The sequence below is a fragment of the Hetaerina americana genome, unplaced genomic scaffold (assembly GCF_022747635.1).
Source record: "Hetaerina americana unplaced genomic scaffold, ioHetAmer1.1.p SCAF_1, whole genome shotgun sequence".
In the NCBI taxonomy this organism is placed as follows: domain Eukaryota; kingdom Metazoa; phylum Arthropoda; class Insecta; order Odonata; family Calopterygidae; genus Hetaerina; species Hetaerina americana.
Window position 1 is genome coordinate 102,189,720 of NW_027286069.1, and position 23,599 is coordinate 102,213,318.

At 33.9% G+C, this 23,599-nt stretch overlaps 2 protein-coding genes across 2 annotated transcripts; one reads left to right on the forward strand and one right to left on the reverse strand.

Annotated features, from left to right (window-relative positions):
• Positions 1-295: 295 nt before the first annotated feature.
• Galphaf (G protein alpha subunit f) lies at positions 296-14,626 on the forward strand. Its single transcript, XM_071592177.1, has 10 exons — positions 296-413; positions 3,932-4,004; positions 4,083-4,251; positions 4,375-4,472; positions 6,747-6,801; positions 6,889-7,035; positions 8,266-8,396; positions 10,534-10,661; positions 12,584-12,642; positions 14,420-14,626. The coding sequence occupies exons 1-10, from the start codon at positions 296-298 to the stop codon at positions 14,624-14,626; spliced, it is 1,185 nt and encodes a 394-aa protein (XP_071448278.1).
• Positions 14,627-21,072: 6,446 nt separating this feature from the next.
• ND-19 (NADH dehydrogenase [ubiquinone] 1 alpha subcomplex subunit 8) lies at positions 21,073-22,409 on the reverse strand. Its single transcript, XM_071583918.1, has 3 exons — positions 22,172-22,409; positions 21,747-21,922; positions 21,073-21,661 (listed from the first exon to the last, which is right to left on the reverse strand). The coding sequence occupies exons 1-3, from the start codon at positions 22,298-22,300 to the stop codon at positions 21,439-21,441; spliced, it is 528 nt and encodes a 175-aa protein (XP_071440019.1). The 5' UTR covers positions 22,301-22,409; the 3' UTR covers positions 21,073-21,438.
• Positions 22,410-23,599: the final 1,190 nt, after the last annotated feature.

Sequence of the window (23,599 nt, forward strand, 5' to 3'; positions counted from 1 at the left end):
CAGCTGAGGAATATTTTTTGATGAAGATATTATTTCTTGTATACGGCTATAGTTCTTTTCACATTGTGTGCGCTTCATAAAAAACTGCAACTGTTTTTCATGCTCACGAGTGCTAATTCTCCCTTTTGTGGGTGACACTCATATTCTTTGACTATAATTCAACCAAATTTAAAGTATCAATCAAAAAGAAATAAGAGGTGCAGCTTAAAGTTAAGACAAATGAGGATTTAGGGAAGTCAGTAGTCACTACAGAGTAATGATTGGTGAATTACTCTAAAATAAAATTGGTGGTGCCATGAAGCTTGACTGTTTTACTTCAGAAGATCCAGCCAGAAGGACTAGCAAAGAGCTTGAAAAGCAAATTGCATCATGGAACAAAGAGGACAGAAAAGCAATAAAGATTTTGCTTCTGGGTAAGCTAAATGGCATTTTGATTATAAACACAGTAATCAACCTGAAGGTCAGTTTGGTAGGTGATGGTTCACCCGTACTAAGCCTGACGGCATGTGAAATTCACACATCAGGGTGTGGGGGCCATTTCCTTTCCCTGTATTTTGATTATATAGAAGATTGAATCAATAGAATATTTATTGCTCTGGGAATTAATTTTCCATCGAACAAATTGCATAGCTTATCATAAATCTTCCATTAATCACCAAACTTATGCAATGACACTCAAAATAATAGTCATGAAAAATACTATTCATATTTATACACTGAGGTTTCATATTTAGAAAAACCAATGGCAATGATTATGACACTAATGTGCTTTAATTCTTCAACTGAACACCTAATTAACTCACTGTTTAGGGAGCTTCACAACTTCTAACAAATGTTTGTGATGCATTACTCAATTCAGTACTGCTCAGTTATGAATAGTCCAAGAGGTAGCAATCTCTGAATTCCTGTCATATGCTAACATCTGGGTCGGAAGTATGCTAGGAGTTAGATATCTTGGCAGATTTTATTTCTTGTTTTTATTTTGTGTCTATTTTCTATGCTGACAGAAATTATGTTCCATGATATTTTTTTACATAAAAGAAAAATGTGATGTGTAATTGTTTCTAAAAAGTCATATCAATATGCATAAATGTGTGTATATGATTATGATATGTGTATGATTTTCATCAAAGATGTGCATATGCATGGATGTGATGCATATTTTTCTCAATATATAAATTTAATTTAATAAATTTAAATAATTTATAAATATCTTCTAATGACCTGACAAACTCCAACATGCCTGTAAAAAGGACTCGGCCATTGGCAATGGTGTTAAACTTGGCACAACTTTTCACGATGAGCATGCTGCATGGAAAATCATAATTAAGCAGATGTATTGCATTTAGTACATTTGATTTGCAGACGATGTAATGAGGTTACAGCCATGAAAAGCAACAACAGCCAAAAAACATTTTTTTTGCAACTGTGGATGGAATATGATGTCAACAAAAAACTTCCCACGATGATATATTTTAATATTTCTTATAAATTACTAGCAAATGAAACTTCACCAACCAGAATACTCTTAAATTACTTTAACTAAAATTGAAATGCCTTCCTCAATATACTTAATGTGCTGAAAGCCAACAGGAGGGCATGTGATGGGAGATGTTAGGTCACCAGCAATTAGAGTGATTGTTAATTCTTACTTTTAGATAAACCATTATTTTACTATACTGGAAAATGTCATGTGATGTTTTCCATTACTGTTACCATGAATTATGAGAGGTATCAAGGCTTCCTTACACTATCTATTCAGCAGTTAATTGTCCAAAAATTCAACTGATATTGCCTACCAATGTAATATAGACCAAAGATTTTTCCCCTACCTATCAGTGTTTAACTTGAAAATTTATTTATTCAGTTGGTTAAATGAAGTACTTAGGTGGTCTTCATACTGCCAGTAGCTTCTTTCCAAGGATTCATAGTTAATGTGATGCTTTCTGCCCATTCCAAACAATTTATATTGAGATGAGCAGCTTTCTTTTGCATATTGAAAACATTAGCTCCTTCACAAAGACCCCAAATTCACAAGACATATTTTAAATGGGACTCTATTGAAGTGGAATGGCACCTCTCCTTAAATTGTCAATCTAATTACTTGTTCCCGATTTATTTGATGAAACTAAGCTAATTTAAAGGCTCAGCAGATATTATTATAGTGATTATTATAGTGTATTTGGTATATTTAAGGTAGATTTTAGATGGACACAGACTAACTACCACTACATTTATAAGTCTCACGTAACATGGAATCTGACACCCTACGCAACAATAAACCCTTCTTCAATTCTGCATACATTCTACTTCCTTTAATTATATTTATCATACCTATCCTTGTCGTTTCTAACATTCATAACATTCTCCCTGCTATCACAGCCTTCATCAGGCCTTCCCCAATTGAAATACTCTGCATCTATCTTTCCTGCCTCCTAAGAATTCCTCCCAATCATTTTCTCTACTCCCCCACCATGCACACTACTTCTTTGTGTGTTTTCCTTTCCATCCATGTAAATTTTCCCATCTTTCTCCACACCAGCATTTCAAAAGCCTCCAATCTATACGTAACTACACCTTCACACCTCTAATCTATTACCTTCTTGCTTCAACAACCATGTGTCTGTGCATTAGAAAGCCAAAGCCTAGGTATTCCCTATTATTTTCTTAACATCCTTACTCAATGTACCTCCTCTTGGTGAAAGCTTCTTTGATTAGCAAAGGTCTCCATTCAATGTCACTTCTTCTTTGAACATCTTAGCCCAAAATCCTTCCAAGTTAGGTAAACCACTCCATCAGCTCCAATTTCTGCCCTCCAATTTTAACATTTAACTTTGCTTTCCTTTTTCTCGAAACCTCATAAATTTGTTTTGTTTACACCAATTCTCATCTCATATCTATCGCACTGATTTTTTACTGCGCTCATCAATGATTGATAACCCTTAGCTGAGTGGCTAACTCAAGCTTGATCATCTGTGTATACATATTTTTAAACATGTCTCTCCTTTGAGGTCTCATGCTAAATTGACACGTTATTTATTCACTTGGCCCACAATGCTCCTGTCTATCATTGTGAGCCTTTAGGTATAAGGATGACTGGATTTCTTTTCCCCAAAATGCATAAATGCAAATTTTTTTGAGATTGCTGTAGAAACTCCACTCCTGATGCCTAATGCTAAAATTGTTGTGATCACCACAAAGAGCCTCTCAGTCCAATTTATTTCTTACATCTTAGTATATGATTGTATCATCAGCAAATAATCTGATATTGCTGGCTATTTTAGCATAAAAGTCATTGATTTTGGTCAGGATAAGTAAGGGGTCCATTATGGCCTCTGGGAGATGCCAGAAGCTGTCTATCTCCTTTCACAAAATTGGAACTAATTCTGTCAATTATTACATCTTGTTTGTACTCAAATAGAAAAATGTTAACCTAATTTCCTCCTTTTTTATTAATTCCATATCATCGTAATTTGCACATCACCTTCTCATGTGGTATTTGATTGAAGGCTTTTTGGCATTTGTTTCATAATGTAATTTACTTTTTCTTGATTTCCCTATTTTTAGGATGTTATGAATGGATTGACCAAGATGTTCTCTTTTGGAAATTGGGTTGGTTGTATATAAAAAAATTTCACTATCTAAGGATTGCATAATTTCGTTTTAATACATGGGATCAGTGCCGGCTGTTTCCCAGTCTTGTGGCACTTAACCTTCCAATAAGAACTTTATGCTTTTTAGGAAGGGTGCAATTTCTACTGCTATAGCCCCACGGCACTTGGGTTGAAATTCCTTGTAGTCTTCAGGATTTTTCAGCTTTTACACATGCTAATACCTTTTTAATAGCCAACTGGGTGAAGTATCCCATTCCTTTTCTTTTCTAGAGCTCTTATTAAATTTTTAGGTAACATGATTGCATTGTGTTTGATAGGTGCTGGAGAGGCAGGAAAAACAACTATAATAAAGCAGATGAAGATATTGCACATTAGTGGTTTTACAGATAGGTGAGTTTTACCAAATGCTTTAAATAGTGATGTGATATGATATTTATTATTGAGTTTAATTAATTACATTTTTGGCAGTGAACGCCGTGAAAAAATTAAGGAAGTTCGATCAAATATTCATGAATCAATCTCATGTTTATGCATGAATATTACCCAGTTGCAGCCACCTATACCACTTGAGTCAGAAGATAACTGGGAGGGTGTAAAATTCATTCTGGAAGGGCCAGCATCATCCTTATTTACTAAGGTACCTAAATTTCAAGAAAAATAGCATTTCTTTGTTCTTAAGTTTATTTTTCCTTATGAATCAATCATAATTGCTTTAGGATTGAAAGAGAAAAACATATTGAATCAATCTCTATTTCAACAGGAATATTTCGTTTGGGTAGAAAAACTCTGGAAAGACAGAGGTATTCAAGAATGTTACATGCACTCTAATGAATTTCAGCTGATTGACTCTGCAAAATAGTAAGTCAAATATCTGTTGAATATTTGTTTTTATGCTTTAAAATATATTAGACAGCCAAGAAGGAAACTATTCAGTGGCATGGCCAGGATGACAGGATTGAAGGGTTTTAGTGAAACTGATGTTTGATAAAAAAAAACATGCAGCCTGCAAAGCATACAAATCCTGTCATCAATAGCATGCTAAAAATAGAGCATGTTAAAAAAGGCTAATTAATACCAATCAGAGCACGACTAAAAATTAGTGACACCTTTTTAGAATTTGTTCAACAGAATGCTTATAGTTTAAGGAAAGAAGCAATAGTTCAAATGAAAAATCATTGACTTTCAAGAGCCATATTATCAAACTATATTACAGAATGAAAATTATAAATTAATTAAAATGGTATACATTTCTTCTATATATTAATGCATTGTATACAATCTCACATTTTTTCCTGTTCTGTTACAGGACAAAATCACACATTAAAAAATAGTAGAAGTACATTTATTATTAGACTATATTTAAGATTACTAAATGATAAATATACCAGATTGCAATACCTAATTATACATACAGGAAAGTTTTAGATAATATTTTTTCATGGTCAATGTGTTAGGTGCATGCCAAACCCCTTAGTAAAAGTAATAGTTCACCAGGAAAGCTAAATTTTCAGCTTGTGTCACATAAAATCACATAGTAGTGCACATTTTGGAGAGAGAAAGGATTCATTAAGTGACTTGGGTCTGAGGGAAGAGCTGTGGAGGGGCAGAGGATCAGATTGCAAGTGAGAGAAGGACATGGTATGTTGGTGGTGTTTCTGTTCTTCAAAGTAGTAGCATAAAGGAAAAGTTGATGGTTTTTAGGGCTGGTGATGAGGACAATCAATACACCTTTGAGTTTCACGGAGAAAATTTCACTGTGGTCAGTTCCTAAATTGTCTCACTTCAACATTTCATGTTCTGTGCAGTGAGGTTAAAGAGAGATTGCAGTTGTTCTCAATACACTGACTATACCAAGATAACTGATTCCCTCCACAATTGTTGAACGCTGAATGTCAGCTACTCTCAGTACAGTTGAACTTTGGTGGTTGGTGGCACTGAATTCATCCAAGAAGGAACTCCCAAGATGGTTGAATGATTCAATCGTTGTTATGATTTCACTCCTCTTAGTGCAACACCTCCCTAAATCTTCTCTCTCCATGTGCTAGGATTTCAGTTTCCTTTACAGTTACTTTCACTTCATAATGATGTGGAAGTATTTGATCTATTATTTTCAATGATGTCTGCAGGTCTTCTCTGCTATTGCTGTGGTTCCATCTTTGAAATGAAGCATGTTATTTTCTTCCCCATTGACCTTAATTATTTCAATGCTTTTTCTTCATGCTTCTATTATTGCCTCTCTCAAGTATATGTTGAAGAATGTTGGTGAGAGGTTAGAGCCTTGTCTAATTCTTTTATTTATTTTTCCTACTGTTGTTCTTCATCATTCATGCACATTTTGGTGATGTTGTTTCATATAGTTGATGGATAATTCTTCTGTAGTTATAATTCATGCCAAATGTTCCCAGCAATCTGAATATTTTGTTCTAATTGATATTGTCATAGGCCTTCTCCAAGTTCACAAATGCCCTCATAGAATGGCCTGTTTATATATAGTTTCTTTTACCAGTATCCTTAGACAGATTTTGGCCTCCTTTCTTATTACTCTTCCAATATTAGCATTGCTTTCTGACAGTTTGCCATTTATATTTCCCTCTCATGCAGCTGATTATCTACCTGTATATTATCACTTTTGATGCATATGACAGTTTTAAATTTAACCAACATATATTTCTATATCTTCCCTTTTAATTAATTGAGTTTCACTGAAGACCCGCACACTCTAATTGTCTTTATTTTCCAACGTTTGCTTTTTTGGTGCAATCATTTGTACTAAAAAATAGAACATATTATTATGGACATTTTTTATACTTTATATGGAGTACCTAGTACTCATTGGTATGGCAATGGATTGCATGCTGATCCATTTTTGAAGTAACCATCTGGGTTTTAAAATGAAGGGCCTAAGGGAATATTTCATGCATTATTAAGTAAAATAGGTAGTTGAATCATGGCAATATTTCTATAAAGAAATGCTCTCTTCACTTCTTAGGTGAAGGCTGTACTTAAGTTAATCTCTCACAGTGTGTCTCCTATCCAATTTGTTTCAATTTGGCCCAAATAAAGACCTCTATTTATCTAGCCATTTTGGGATGTCATGCTCAATTATATTTAATCATTATTATTTCTTTGGAGCTTTCTAGATAGACTGAGAATTGTTCAAAGAGATGAATATATCCCATCTGACCAGGTAATGATGTTTTTGTTTAATTTTTCTTGAAATAAGATTTATTTATATCACATGATTCTTGATTATATATTTTATCAATTTTTATAGGACATCCTGTATTGTCGCCACACCACAACTACCATCCAAAAAGTAGTGTTCAATGTAGCAGTTCCCAGATCATTTGGTGGTGGCACTCAGGAATTCTGGATGTTTGATGTAGGAGGTCAAAGAGGTCAGCGAAGGAAGTGGATTCAGGTATGTCAAGAGGATATCTACACACCCAGTCATATACAAAATGATGTATATAATTTTGCAGTAAAGTGAAGGGGTGACTTTTATTGTCAAATGGTGCAAAAAACACCAAGAAATACAAGTAGGTACACCATTTATTTATGGCTAAAAGCTATCAAAATCCTTGACACATTGAAGAAAAAAGGAATGCAAGGATTCTTAGATGTCTACATTGAAATAAGTACTTGGAGTGTTGGATATTCAACTTCTCTATTTACTGGTGTTTTATGAACAAAAAGAAAAACCAAAAAATGGCTTACTTTTTTAATTCCATATTATTCTTTAGCTTCCTGCACCACACACTGTCTTTCTTTGGAAGAATAATATGAAAGCTTAAAAGAAAATTTTTTTTCTCATTTTCTGCTATGATTTCAATTGAATGACATGATGCTAGAAGAGCTGATCACAGGCATGTAATGGCTTAACTTTTACTTCATATAATTTTCATACAGCTGATTGTTATTCTGAAAGTCTCATAATGTTTATTATTGGTTCAATCATTCACAAGTAAGTGTAAAGTGATTAATTTTGTTCATGAAGTATGAAAAGTTGAACTTATTATATTTTTGAAAGCAAGAAAAATCAGCATGCCAAAAAAATGAGCAAATAACTTAAAAGCTGCTGACTTTTTTAAATGATTTTTTCTCATTTCAAAGAATCACTTAAAGGAAAGACGAAGAAAATGAAAGGTATGAAGTATATTGCAGCTTACTTTATAGCATCATATTTAAAAGGTGTGTTAGGATTAAGGAAAGCTATTTTACTTAACAACTAGATTTGGGAAATAGCAGTTGTCATGAAATATTTTGAAACTATAGCCCACCAAAAACCCTAAATATGGTAATATTGGAAGGCTATGTGAATGTTAAAATACTCTCAATCAATTTTGAATTTCTCATGACTGACAAATGAATTAATAATCAAAGATGGTGTTAGATATGTACCGCCCAAAAAAATGTAATGCATATATTCAAACTAATTTTGATAGCTCGTGAATATTTAAATTACCATAGTTGAATTTTAGCTTTCAGCAGTAGCAGATTAGTCATGGAATAAGTGGTCATTTTTGAATGTCAACTAGTAGAACATCACATAGTTTATCCATGATTTTTATTGATTAATGAAAAATGGGTATGGTATATTTTAGTGATAATGTTGATTAATTTAAAATAAGCATTAATAATTCCTACTAAGGTTTTTGAAGGGATCCATGCAATCCTTTTCCTTGTGGCTTCAAGCAGCTATGATCAAACTCTCAGGGAAGCAAGAACAAAAAACAGATTGGAAGAGGCTGTGTCACTGTTTGATGATGTCTGGAATAGCAGGTTGGTTATGGTGAAATTAATGTCTTCTTATGATTTATCATGAATGAATTCATATAATATTACAATGCAATTTTCCCAAAGGCTCTGCTCTTACGGGGCACAAAGGGGGGATTCAACAACAGTAAATTTATGCAATGAAAAACCACTCTCTTGCTTGGGCTTGCAGGGCAAAGTGACCCAAACAAGCCTCACTCACTCATGGATGCAGAGCTTGTAGGAATATTCTTCACCCATTAGTGACCCATCATTTATACTTTTTATGAATTCAAAATTACAAAAATGAAATCACTCTCTCTATTGGATTTGCCAAGCACAGTGACTCACCTTAGTCCCAATCACTCACACAGACAGGGTTTGTGGGGAATTTCCTCCCTCTGCAGTGACGTGCAAATTTTACTAACCATCTAACATGGGGACGAAATTTTTAAAAACTGAATTAACCTTCCTTGTTTGAATTTGTTTACCACAGTCTCAATCACTCACACACACACATTTTATGGAGCATTTCTTCCTTTGGCTATGAACCACCAGCTATAAAGAACAGAAACAGTAAGCTCATGGGGAGAGCAGGGTGAGTGCGTAATAAACTAATTGGCTGGTTCTTGCTGAGGAAAGAAATTCACTGTAAACCTCGTGTGAGTGATTAAACTTGGAAGGATCACTGATTTTCACAAACGTAACTCGGGAGTCATGGTGTTTTTTTCATTGCTTTATCTTTACTTCATACAATCATGAGTAGCAGGTTACTGCCAAAGCAAGAAATCCCTACAAACCCTGCATTTGCGAGTGATTGAGACTCAGGTGGATCACTCTGTCCTGCAAACCTGAGCTTGCATTTTTTCACATATTTCACATTTATTCACATATTTCCCATTGCATACGTTTTGTCAAAACCATGCCTCCTCCTCCTTTTTGCATCCATTAAGAAAATTCCATCGAAAATTTCCTATGGGAATTGCATCACAACTTTATGTATTCAAATACCCTTGGTAATGTTCTTCACTTATTTGATGAAATCATATAATTAAAAATAACAATATTATGGGCAGTTAATTCATCATACGTAATAGTTAGTTAAGAGTTGTCAATACCCTGAAAACACTTATAATTGAATTTAAAATGCATTGGCTATCTCCCGTTCTCTAGCGCATGTGTATTTAACTTAAATTTACTTGACAATGGACTCGATAGACAGTGGCTACAGATATTTTTTCCAAATATAACATTTCTATTCATTGTAAATGTTAGCTAAAAGATTGAAATAAGTACAAACCACTTTCTTTTAGGTGCCAAGTATAAATGAAATGCCCTTATGTTCAACACTTTAATAAAATAGCCACATATTAAGCTATCTGTGGATTGTTTCCAGGAGACATTTATCTGAAAAAATTTTTAATAAGATAATTGTGATTAAGTGGAATCTGTATCTGTTTTAAATATTCACTGAACATGCCATAAAATCTGGACTTGACAGGACTGAATGTGCACTGCCATGGACCACAAAGTTCAGTTATTTTGTTCAGTCTAACTTCATGAAATTTGCTTGGATTAAGCATATAGAAGCTTCATTCTTGCCTTCATGTCATGAAAGATCTTTTATTGAAATGCCAATGATGTTTATTTGATTTTAAATTTCACACTTGGAATATGTCCTTTAATATCCATACCAATAAATAGATTGTCATTATAATATGTTCTGTCATCATGTCTGTTCCTCCTTGCTTTTTCATTGAAACTTTGAAGAAATCTGTTTAATTTGACAGTGCATCAAAAACTGAGATCTATTGAAATTTACCTCATAGTGACGGGAAGGAAAAAAAAGGTTTTAATTATTAAATATAACAATGCATTTAAAATTAGTTTAATCTCTCTCTTAATTCTTATCAATAGGATTTTTTTAAATCCCAGCATTACTAAGTTAGATGCATTGAAAAACATATTAGTGTTTTCTATTGCAGTCACCCATCCACTCCTGAAATGTCAAGAGAGATAGATTTTTTCGTTCCCATTCATTAGATTTATGTAAGACATTCATTATACCATCTATCTCCATTGCAATACTTAATGTGCCCGTAGGCAGTGTTTCTTAATTATTCCTCCATACACCATGTTTTTACTATATTTGTTACTTTCTTAGATTTCTTATAGATTCTGGATTCATCATATTCTTGAATAAGCAAGATGTGCTGGAGCAAAAGGTTAATCAAGGGAAGAGCATTGGAAAATATTTTCCAGACTACAGAAAATATACTGTGGCAAAGAGAGGTAAAGTGCAAATTATCAATAGATTTCCCTTTTGTGGTAGTGATAGTATGTTTTTGAATTATAAGAAAAAAATGTTTGGATGTGATCTGTCATCTATTGACATAATTAAGTCTTTTGTCCAGTAGATAGTATTCCTTTTTTAGGAAAAGGGTAGGTTCCCTGTGGTTTCGCTCATAAAATGGGAAGAATATAATTTGTGTTGATGGAAACTAGGTAGTAAAATCAAAAGAAACACTAGGAAACACATTATTATAACATAAACTATGTATCTGATGCCATGATGATGTAGTATGCAAAAAAAGTCAGATGTGCATTATGCGAAACCAATTTCCTATTAATAATCATTATCTAATATTTAATTAGCAATAATCTGCTGGATTGGGGTAGGTTTTTGATGGATACTGGCGCTACAGACTGTTGTACTTCTAGGCCCTAACATGACACAAACTACCCTTAGACTCCATACTAAGTATTGAAACAACTCATTCTTTAGCTCTGCATACTTTCTACCCCTCTTAATTTAATCTAAAATGCATTCCTTTCCTATCTCTACTTCAATTTCCAAACACTCTCTCCTCTATTACCATCTGCAGCATTCTATTTCCTCTCAGTATCTCTTTTTCCAATTTTCCTACTTCTTTGAATTTTCAAACAGCTCTCCTCCCACACATACCTAGATCTGAATTGATTGCTTTACTTTCTGCCCAAATTATTTTCTCCATTCATCTCCACACCCAAAAAAGCAGTCTCTATTCTTATCTTCTTCTCATTTAACCAAGTTTTTGAGAAATAGAAAACTATGCTCCTGAGTGTTAACTTTTACTTATATTTTCATTTTGTTATCACTTAGTGCACCTGTCGTCAATCCCTCCCTCTCTGTGACAACCTGATAATAGATGCTTGTGATATAATAACAGTTTTTAGTCCATAAATAATAATAAGTCCATAATACACTCATGCACATTCATTTAAAATCTCTTTCCAGGTAACAATACATTATTTTTCCTTTTAATTATTAAACAATTTTTTTACACTTCTTAAAACTGATTTATATGTTCTAAGTTAACCTTTTTCAACCAGCCATAATTTAATCCAATTGCAGAGGCAAATTGAATTTTTAAGAAGAAATTATTCAATTTGAACCTTTAAAAAATGGATTTTTATGCTATAGTGAAACTCTTTAATTCAATCTTGACCTTCATTTGTATGTGAAAACACAATTCTCCACTAGTAATGAAGTTTGTATTCAACTATTCATAAGATGGTCTTAAATAGAAAGTATACATTGCTTGGAAACTTTTTGTATGATGACTTATGAAGTCTGGATGACAACTTCTACAATTTCTCTCTGACCCTGAAACTGTTTGTGCATGAGCATTTAGATGATTAAGGTAAAGAATTAAATGTGATTTGATAAAATTTGTTCAAGGCATGTTTTGCAGTATTGAAGTACAAATCGATGAACTATGAAAATCAGGGCTTCATAATCATTGTTACTCTATGAGTAGTAATACTTTGACTAAACCAAAGTGGATCAAGAAACACAGAATAATTGTCATTTGAATCGGATATAAATTTTCAATGGCTAGAATAGTCATGAGATATTATGTAAATTGAGGTAAAAATAAGATACAGTGCAAAAGATATGATATGAATATCATATTTTTCAATTTAATATAACAGATAGATACATGGAATATCTAAAATGCTAAATATGCGAATGCCATGAACATATATGTGAAGTGATTGAGTGAATGTACGTATTTATTGGTGTCTCAATTATGAATTATTCAATGTGATGTGATGGAGTTGACTGAATCACTGGCCATTAAATCCACAACCCATAATTCATTATGTTAAAGTACCTATACATCCAGAGATTAAAAGATACATCAATAAGTGCTATAATTTTACTGTTTCAGATGGAAACCCTGATAATGAATACATCAAGACAAGATGCTTCATCAGGGACTTGTTCATTGTAAGTGATATTGATGACCTCCAGACCGAATTTTTCTAAACACTTTGCTCTTGCCTAAAAATATTCTAACTCGCATTTAAGCTTCCTTAAATGAATTGAAATTGCCAGAATTAACTTAAGCTTGTATAGTAATTCTCAATTTGTGGAATAAAAATTTAAAAAATTATGTATCGATGTTTTCAGGCTTAATTTTGTGGAAATCCATTGTCACCGAAATAAAAAAAGCCAATGTATCTTTCCACCACTTGAGGATGACGCCAATGCATTGAAATTAGTTGTAATGAATACAAAATTTGGTGGAAAGATACATTAGTTTTTTTTACTCAAATGAAAAAAAATCTTTAAAAGACTACTCCTGTGTGAAGGGCTTCTTTTGATTATTGAACTGCAAGCAGTATGATATGAAAAATATTTATAGTATAAAAAAAAGAATATATATACGTAGATAATGTAGAACACAAAATTCTCCGATATCAATATTTATGTCAACCAATTGACCAATTTCCAGGGGGAAGTATGTAGAAGGCCTATTCTAATTTCAAACTCTTCAACAAAAATACCGATATTGAAAAAAATTTCAATTAATCCCTTATTGATTATTGATATATGCACCTTTTGGTAGTAACATTTATATTTTATTGATGGTAACTTGTTAAGAGGGGTAGGTATACATACGCATGTAAAATCACAAGAGCTTTGCATAATCTTAGTATTGCCCGGTTTTATTTATAGCATATATCTATTTGCTAAATTAAATAAATGCTGTAGTATTTTTTCGCAATACTTCATTATACAAACTCTAATCCCAGCTTTAACTTAATGTTCAATTAATTAAAAAAATAATAATAGGTAGTTTATCTTGGACAAATTACTATGTACCAACCTTTCACTTGAAGCACTTCTCTCAAATCTATTATTGCATAATTAAAAATATTATAGAGTAAGAGTCAGTCATAAATAGAGCATTTAATGTTATATATTTCCAGCATGTGGCAATCAATCAATATTTTGATATAAGGTTTATATAAATTTTATATCTTATTTCTGCTTGGTTAAAATGTACCTTAAAGAAACATTTAAAGCTGTCATAAATAAAACATATATTTATACAAAATCTTTAAAGATATTTAATAAAGTTCCATTTATGAACTTGAACATGTTTTTATCAACAGTTGATCCTCAGGCCAACATATTTACATAATTATTTCAATTTATTGATATATTTTCCAAAACTATTTTTTTTTCAGTTGTCCATAAACTGTTTATAAAGCTAAATTTGAGTAGCAGCAGGTGGAAATGTCTCTATTTCAGATCCATACAGGGTCAGCCTCTATGTAAATCCATGTTCCTGTTAAAATTACGAGTCAGTGCATATTATGCTCATAGTATAACCATTTTAAAACGAGGAAAATTTACAATAGTGTGCTCTTATGGAATTTGAATAATGACTAATTTAGTTTGATGATTAATATGCACAACTACTAATATAAATGGTAAGTGTTCATGTCTCACTTCAAATATGATTGTTGGGTAAACTCTGGCAGTGTGATATCTGAGAATTCTGATTGAAAGCCAGGAGTGTCTCATTGGGGCTCTGGAGAAACAATGGCCACTACAGATGAGACATGACACAAAGTAAAAATAATCGCAATTTCCATTAGTTCAGATACCTCTAGAAACAAAACAGATGGGCAAAGGAAACTTTTAAATTTTACTTAAGAACTGGAAATTCATATATAAATGAAATAAAACTGATGAAGCTGTTCTTAAATGACAGGATGTGACCAAAAAAGGCCGCCGTCAGACGGATCGCAAATGGAGCCTAGGACCTGGAATTACAGTGACTGCAGAAGAAGGAAAAGTTCAAAGGGAGATTTACACCCATTTCACTGTGGCAACCAATACTTCGAACATACGAACAGTTTTTGATGATGTTCACAGCATGGTAATACAATGGAACCTTGAGAAATATGGCCTTCAGTAAACCAAGAAAATAAGAGGATTAATTCGGAAAATTTATTTTATTGGGAGACTATTCACAAATCAGGATTATTTATGTGAACAAAAGATTTTCATTTGTTGCCTGCAAGGGCACACTAGTTGAAAGTTAACCCACAGATGGAAAAGATTCTGTTATTGAAAATAATATCATAAATGAAAAATACCATCTCTAGATAATAAAAACGTTAAATAAAACTGAAATTCATACCCATATATTGTTCATTTTAACCCCTGGTCAAAGCTTTAAATTGCTCCACAGCAGATTTCTATCCATTGCAAATAGCATTTAGTTTTTGAATAAGTTATAAACAAAATTGATTAATGTTAATAAACAAAAGTTTAGAATAAAGAGGTTTGAATGAGTAGTCTGTAACTAATGTGGCCTGAAATAAAATAGCTACAAACAACAAACATGAGTTGTTGGATGGAAATATATTGCAAACTTAAAAGCCCAGATTAAATTTTCAATAAACTTGTCTTGATGGCACAAACTGTGAAATCATGCCCTTACCTCTTTGCATATATGTAGTGCATCGATGACTGGCTTCAAAACCTGGGCTTTGAGATAAGAAGTTGAGCGTAGATTGGAAGCTTTTGAATTGTGGGTATGGAGAAGAATGAAGTAAATGCTAGAGAGGAATACTGACTACAAATTTTTACATTAGGTAGAAAAAGAGAGGAAGTTGCAGTTAGGGAAATCCGGAGGAGACTGAAAAAGTGGACGGGGTTGCTTTCGTTTGGAGTGTTTTCTTCCTTCAGGAGTTGTATCTGATTTATTCCGAAAGGAGGTATGTGTCACCATGGTTGGCACTATTGGGACACTAAATCCTACTTTCTCCAATTCCCTTATGATGAGAGAGAAAATGAGAGCTCTATTGCTAGTTTTTTCCAATCCAGAAAAACCACAGTTTAAAAATAACCGAAAACGTTAGCTGTTCCTGGCTGAATTACCAAACAACTTAACTCAATGATACTCATGCTTAAACTTATGTAGCTCATTTGGAGCATTACTCATTGCAGAACTAACTATATCATAGAGAGAAGTTAAGAGCAATTGACAGCAGACCCAATCGATATAAAAAATCCTTCTTACCTCCCACTATTTGAGATCATAACAATAGCAAGGGTAACGTGCAAAAACTTGAACTTCCTGACCTGCTGCTGACCCAACATCCCTTGCTTCACAAAATTATAGTGACTTACAGAGTAAATTAGTAGTGATTTACATTGATAGTATACTTATATTTAGATAGAAGTGCTACATCTGGGAGTCATTTCAGGCATGTCCCTGATACGGTGAATATAATGGAAGTTAATAGAGAGCCATGAAAAAGATAAAAAATGGTAGTTTGAGATTTGAAATTTCAAAATCCTGAGAAGGTGCAGTAGAGAAGGTGTTGGTGAATGCGATGTGTGGCATTTTGAATAGGAATACTGCGTAGCTATGTAGTAAGAACCTCAAAGCTGCAGGTTCTAACATTATTAATTCTTCACATATCAATAGTTCTCTGAAGATAATTGCAATGGAATCTGTAATAATTTACACCAAGAGCTAATATCAACATATACCTTACTGGAACCTTCATCTGAAATTTGACAATTTATTTCAGTCATAGGTGAGGCTACTAAAGATTCGCTAGATGCTAATTTTGAGCGAATTCTATTTAAAAAAGTATTTCTCTGCATGAGTTACCAAAACACTCGGTGAGAAGAAGTCTTTTGATGGAGGTTACTCTTAGTGATGGTTTTGCAACTGATAATTATTATAAGACTGCAGATAAGAGTAGCATTCCTTACACAATCTCTCATGGAAGTAGGTATTATGAGCAATTATATGTTTTCATTTAACATAAAAGGCAGAATCTAGTTACTTTTTATTATATAGATACTCATAGAAAGGAGCTTTTAGCATGACAATGTTATATATTCCCTTGGGAAATCCCTCGGGTGTTCCTTGTACCCTTATATTTGTTAGAGGAGACAGTGTCATCCATGGTGCTCTGTTACTCAAATATGTAAACAAGTCATGAATGGGCTTAACTTTATTTTCCATGATCAGTTTCTGAATGTGCCTTCCAACTGCTTTTAATATTTTTAGAATGCGACAGCATGTAACTGTACTGTATTATTTAAGTGTAATGGATTAATTTACAAGAAGAATATTATAATATATTTCTTTTAAATTACTCCATGCATTGGAAAACATTTGAGAACTGCTGTCTTGATTTTTCCTATGCTAAACAAAGTAAAAATGACTTTTCAATAAACATTTCAAGATTTTCAGTATTATTCAATTCATGTTTTTTATTGAAGAGCACAACCTCCAGTTCCTGTTGGAACTCATTTTCTAGTCATTCCAATGTAGTTCTCACCAGTAATATTCTTAAGCTGCAATGAGGTAATGTAATATTATACTGGCAGCATTCAGGGGAAGCAAACAGGTTAAGAGAAGTCAAAATAATTTTCTTTGCTTTGTGTCATCTATTTAGATCGTGAAACTTACTGGATTGATTTGAGATAGGAAACAATTTCCCATGTTAATTGCCGTTTACAATGGTGTAAATAATTCAAAACTTTCAGGTACATGCCTCTAGAGTACTCAGACCATAAGTTAGTAATAAGTAGGTGTAGCATCCAATTCAAAAAGATAAAATAGGGAGGATGGTTTAGGAAATGGAACATAGAAGGATAAACAGGATGACAAGAAAGGAATATTAGAAGGCTGAGGAGAAATCATGAGTGAGAACAGGGAGCTCGGAAGTAAAGAAGAAAAAAAAGAGAGCAGCAAAAAAGGATATTGAAATATGCAAAAGAAACTATAGGGGCAGTAAATAGGAAAATGACAAGGAAACCATGGATTACCAATGAGATGCTTATGGAAATAGACAAGAGAATGTTATAGAAAATGTAAACATAAGTATGTAAAAGTATGAAGAGTCTAATCATCATCTGAGGAGGGAAACAAGCAACAAAAGAAGTGTTGCGATCAACGCAATGCAAGGATGTGGAAAGTTTATAAGGGATGGGTGAAATAGGTATGCTAATGGAAGGCAAAAGCACTGTGAGAGAGAAAGAAGGGAAAATCTGTGAAAAGAGTCAAGGAGCCAATACACACAAGAAGTTTGATTTTTCATGCAGCTTAAGTGGAACAGCGGATCGTCAATAAGAGGGAGGAGAGCATGTGGTTAATACAGATGAGCACAGAATACAATAAGCATTTTTATTATTATAGGTAAACTACCAGTTAAGGTAGATTTTGAATGGACATAGAAACTACCCACTGTACAGTGACAATCACCTTGTCTCTCCTAAAAAAACACAACCCAACATCCTAATCTACAATAAGCCCCCTTCAATTCCGTAAACTTTCTCCCTTCATCCCATCCAACATTACTATTCCATTACCCCTCATTACTACCCCTTCTTTGATTACCTAACATTCTCCCCTTTGTCAAAGTTTTTAACATTCCATTACCAATCAAAATGCTCAGCAGCCATCTTTCCTGTCTCCTTATGATTTCTCCCAACAACCATATATCCCCCTAGCCGTACCCAGCACTTCCTGGTTTGTTTTCCTTTCTGTCCTATTCACCCTCTCCATCTTTCTTTGCACCCATGTTTCAAAAGCTTCAAATCCATGCCAATCATCCTTCTTCAATGACCAGGTTTCGACACTGTATATAACTATGCTCCATATCAAACTTCAAGCGAACCTTTTCTTCACATCCTTACTCAACTTCCCTGTTATATATTCCCTTGTCCTTCTTCTTTGCCTAATGCAATTCTTCTCCTTATGTCCCTAATGCTTTGACCATTTTGGTCCAAAACATTTCCAAGATACGTAAACTGTTCTACCAGCTCTAGTTTTTACCCTCCTCTTTTAACATTGAGCTCAGTCTTTCTCTTTCTGGAAAACTGCAAAACCTTCGTTTCACTTACATTTATTCTCATCTCATACCTATCGCATGATATTTCCAATTCACTCAGCAGCACTTGCAACCCCGTGGTTGACTGACTAAAGCTTGGTCAATAGCAAACTTAACTGATTTTAGGACTTCCTCACTGACTTTCATTCCTACCTCCAGTTTTTTCCATGCTTATTTAATCATTTCCTCCACATATAAGTTGAATAGCAACGGTGATAATGGAAAATCATGTCTTAACCCACATCCTAACATTGCCAATCTGGATTCTCCATCCCCCATTTCCATCTTAGCAGTCTGATCCATGTACAGGTTGCATATAAGTCTTCAATCCCTCCCATCTACTCTATTTTCTGCAATATATTTCATAATTTTTTCCCAATTCACTCCATCAAACGCTTTTCAGAATCTAGGAAACATGTAAAACATTCTGATTGTATCCTCTGTACGTTCTACTCTCATTAGTGAACTCGTTACTGCAAAGGCATCATGCATGCCTCTACCCTTCCTGAACTCTAACTGATCATCCCCTAAGTAATCCTTTCTGCTGCTCTTCATCCTGCAAACCACTTTAACTGTGAGTGAAATCAAAATAATTGTTCTGTAGTCCTCACATGTTGAAACCTTTACTTCTATTGGAATAGGAATCAACACTGATCTCACCAAGTCTTCTGGATATATTCCTTCTTTGTAAATGCTACGAATTAGTCCATCGACTCTTCCTCCCACATTTTCCTAAACCTTTCAGTAGTTCTGCAGATATATTGTCGGCCCCCATGGCCTTATTTTATACATATCTTACTGCCAAGTAAGTTTGGACCTAAGCCATCTTCATCATATTCTCTTTTTATGTCTAACCTTGCTGGCCTCAATTCTTTACCATAAATTTCTTCTACTTATTCCTTCCATCTCTCTTGGATCTTTTCTGCTTTAACTATTATTTTACCCAACTTATCTCTAACTGTTAAAACAGATTTTCCCTTCTTACTTCCCGATAGTTTTTTAACCTTCTTGCATAGCACACCACTTCCACCCTTCCTCTGCAAAATTTCTGTATCCTCACACAGTGCTTTTCAACTCGCTTCTTTTGCTCTATTTCTTACATGCCTCACATTGTTATTGAAGTCCTTATACTTCCCTCTGACAGTATGTATTTAGTCTTCCATTTCCTTCTCTCATATATCTTTCTAATCATCTCATCAGTAAGCCATGGTTTCCTTGCCCTTTTCCTATTAACAGTTCCCATGGTTTATTTTATGGCTTTCAATATCCCTTTTCTGATACATTCCCATTTCTCTTTAGTACCCAACTTCCTTTCCTTGCTTTTGATTTTCTCTACTGCCCGTTGATACTCCTTTTTCAATTTATATAGTGCTTCTATGCTATATTTCTCAAACTGTTTTCCATAATTTATCCTATTGAATCAAATTCTACACTTTTTAATAACTAAATTGTGATCAGAGTCCACATCCACTCCCAGGAAACTGTGCAAATTGATCACATTGTTCCTATATCTGTGCCTAACCATAATATAGCCTAACTGATACTTTCCTGAATCATCTGGCATTTTCCATGAATACCGATGCATTTTGTGGTGTCTAATCCATCAAGCACTTATTGAATTGTCTAGTACTTTGTGAACTCTGATTGAAAACATGACTCTCATCACAACAGTGGGCCCTGGATCCTATACTATGGCATGAACACTGATTGCATACACATGCTAACAGAGATAGTAGTACTGGGTGTACTGTGTCAATTTCATAGAGAAAAATATGCTAGTTTAGGAGATATTATTGAATTCAAGGAAAATTCCACTACAAAAGATAACTGTCATGGCAGTCCAAGTCAAGTCTACAACGATTTTCACATTCGGTGGGCCCTGAATCCTATCCTAAGTCATGAACATAGGGCTTGTGTATGCAGGCAAATAGAGGAAGTACTTCTCAGTGTTCTGCTTTAATTTTAGGGGATTAAAGCGCTGGTTTAGGGGATATAGTGGAACTTGGTGGAACAATTTGTGTATTGACACGACTGAAAAATTTATATTCTGTAATGGCTGATACGTAGTCATGGGCTAAGTTCAGTTAACTGAAGCTAGAACACATTGTGTGGTCACCTATATGCATGAACAACATGTTATATATTGCCATGGTGACTTTAGATAGACCAGTTGAAGGGGAGTAGAAAAATAGACGTTTTGCATACTCATTCTGAAAGAAAAGCTAAATGCAACACAATTATTTGTCTCTTTGTTACCCTTTGGAAGTACATATATAATTTTTCCCCAGAGCATCCCAGATAAGCTGGCCATCTTGAATTCTTCATCTGCAAATATATGTATAAAAATATAAACCCAATTTTCCCTCAATCAGTACCATTGACAGATCCAGTCAGTACTTCTGATGATTCTAGGGCAGAAAAAGTTAACTTATAAAAAAGAGGCGACTATGAAGTCGCAAGTGAATTCTATGACACTCCAGCAGTTGATAGAATGAGAATAAAATGTTGTCGCAAACATATATTTTTTAACTATTTACATGAGCTTTACATATGTAAATGGTGTTTCATTAACAATAACTGTATCATGTTCTGCCAAGGAAATCCACCTAATGCAAACTACAAACTTAATTCCATTACCACTGCACTCGTTTTTTCAACAGTCAACCCACGTTACATCATATTTGAATATTTTGATCACATGATAACAGATTTTCTTTAATTACAACTGTAAAATGTGTCAAACGAACAAAATGAAATAGCACTGCACGTCACCGAAAAGGTTTCACTCCACAAATATGCTGCAAAACTCAGGTGAAACACCTCAGACTAAACCTGCTATTGTGTTACGTTATTAAACTTTACTCAAGATCTAGTAGAAAACATGGAACCGAGATCCATATTTCGCCCCTGGCTGGGGATAATCCTCGGGAAGCTCGGGAGTCGCATCTGGGTAGATTGCTGGGGGTTCTGGGGCTGGCTTTGGTCGTTTGGTGTCGTGCACTTTGGGCCGGCAGAAGTAACCGTATTCGGGGCGTTCAACATTTAATTTATCGAGCATACATTTATCAAACACTTCTTGGGTCTTACGGCATCTGTAAATGAAGATCAAACTATTCATTCAATACGGTTCAAAATTAGTGACCATGGTTTATTAAGAAACGTAAAGGAAAAGCTTACTTTGAAAATTCTTGCTTGCAGCTTGACTTATCAATGCAGGTAGCGTACTGTGTAAATTCATGGTAGCAAGAATTTTTTACTTTGCGGAAAAATTCCAGGGCACAAGAAGTTACCTCCTTTCCTTCTTGAATACATTTACGAGGGTCTTTCAGTTCACTCCGGCATAGCACGAATTCCTGGAAATATTAAAACATGGAATTGTTTCAATAAGGTGAAATAATAAGAATTTATTGCAATAAAATAATACTTATTCCAAAGCCCATTGAAAAGCTATTCCAATGAAGTAATTATAATTTTTATTCTAAAATCCGTTTTCAATTTGGTCAACCACATTAAGCCCCTTCCGCAGTCGTACTCTAACAAATTTTGTTACTAAGTATGTGAGAATTCAAAGCATAATATTGACATGAACAAATAGTACCCACATTGTTTTTGTTTTCACAATATTTCCCAAAGTGGAAAGAAGCAGCTCTTAGCGATGGAGATCCAACGTCTATTTCCGTCACCGTTAACTCTTCTTCTGTTGGTAAGGTCACATCAGATGTTATGACCATTTTGTAGGGTGAAATGAGGTGAATCTTACGGTTATTACCTAAATAATTACAACCCCAAGACAACTTTCCGATGATAAGAGTGGAGCAGCTGAAAGAAAATGATTATCGCTTGGGAGATGTTTTTAGTTAATAACCTTTTCTACAGGGTGTCGCCACGTTTCACGAAAAGCGCTCTATTCAAGCTCGAAGTAATTGGCCTCAAATCCCTTTTTACCCACCCCATTAAGTAAAAACATCGAGAATGGCTCCATCAGACCAGTTTTTATATTTTACTGAAGGCTAGGTATGGATAATATGCAATTTCGATCATCTTTGCACGAAAACTCCAATGTCGGTCTCAAATCTCTTTTGCAAATTTTGTCTAACATTAGACTCACGATGAATTATCAATCTTTTTAAATAAATATTGTAGATGTTTGAATTAAAATGACATTGGAAAGATAGTGAAATTTTTCATGCATTGTAAGTGTAAATAGTAGGTATTTAAAACACATGTAGTAGGGCAATCAATAATAATAATACTTATTTCATTTTGATAAATGGTACAACCACATTAATTGTCGTCAATATAAATATTACTTAATATATTAATGTAAATTCTCAAGATTGTCCCAAAATAACTCATCAGTTGAGTAAAGTGGGTTAGCAAGTAACCAGGTATATACTCTTTCTTGAAACTCTGGACACCGTCTAATTTCAACTAAGTAGGCAGATAGTTATACAGTCTTATGTTCATGTTATGAAATATGTTGTAAGTTGATGACAATAAGTGGTATTTAGATTTGATTTACCTCTTGTGGAGTAGTTATGGATGCTAGATCTTAATTGGTTGGCGAGTAACGAGGTGTAAGTGAGATCTTAGTTGGTAAGTCTCTAGATCTAGAACTTTCAAATGAATCAGAGCCTTAAAGAACATGTACAGTCATGATTCTACACCTAATAAAAAGGCTTGCAGAAATCATGTGGTGGTATATTAGCAAGAGTGAGAATAGCACTCTTTTGTAGCAACAAAATTTGTTTGAAATATGGGGAATGATCCCATAACTCAACACCATGATTCAAATGACATTGAAAGAAGGCATGGTAAAGTGTTAAACAATACTCATTTGAAATGAGAAAGTTGAGCTTTCTTAACATATCAACAGCTTTACTCAGTTTATTACAGGTCTGACTGATGTGAGTGTCCCAGTTAAGTTTTGTATCAGTATAAATTTTTAGTATTTTAGCAGTTTAAACATCAGTTATTTTTTATTTAAGAGTGTACACAATATGCTGAGTTTTATTAGTATTTAAATGTAA

Coding starts and splice junctions, on each gene's coding strand:
- Galphaf (XM_071592177.1), top strand. CDS start 296: ATGAAGCTTGACTGTTTTACTTCAGAAGATCCAGCCAGAAGGACTAGC. Junction 4,005..4,082: donor ATTAGTGGTTTTACAGATAG/GTGAGTTTTACC, acceptor CATTTTTGGCAG/TGAACGCCGTGAAAAAATTA. Junction 6,802..6,888: donor AATATATCCCATCTGACCAG/GTAATGATGTTT, acceptor CAATTTTTATAG/GACATCCTGTATTGTCGCCA.
- ND-19 (XM_071583918.1), bottom strand. CDS start 22,300: ATGGTCATAACATCTGATGTGACCTTACCAACAGAAGAAGAGTTAACG. Junction 21,923..22,171: donor ATTGTGAAAACAAAAACAAT/GTGGGTACTATT, acceptor TAATATTTCCAG/GAATTCGTGCTATGCCGGAG. Junction 21,662..21,746: donor TGCAAGCAAGAATTTTCAAA/GTAAGCTTTTCC, acceptor CTTCATTTACAG/ATGCCGTAAGACCCAAGAAG.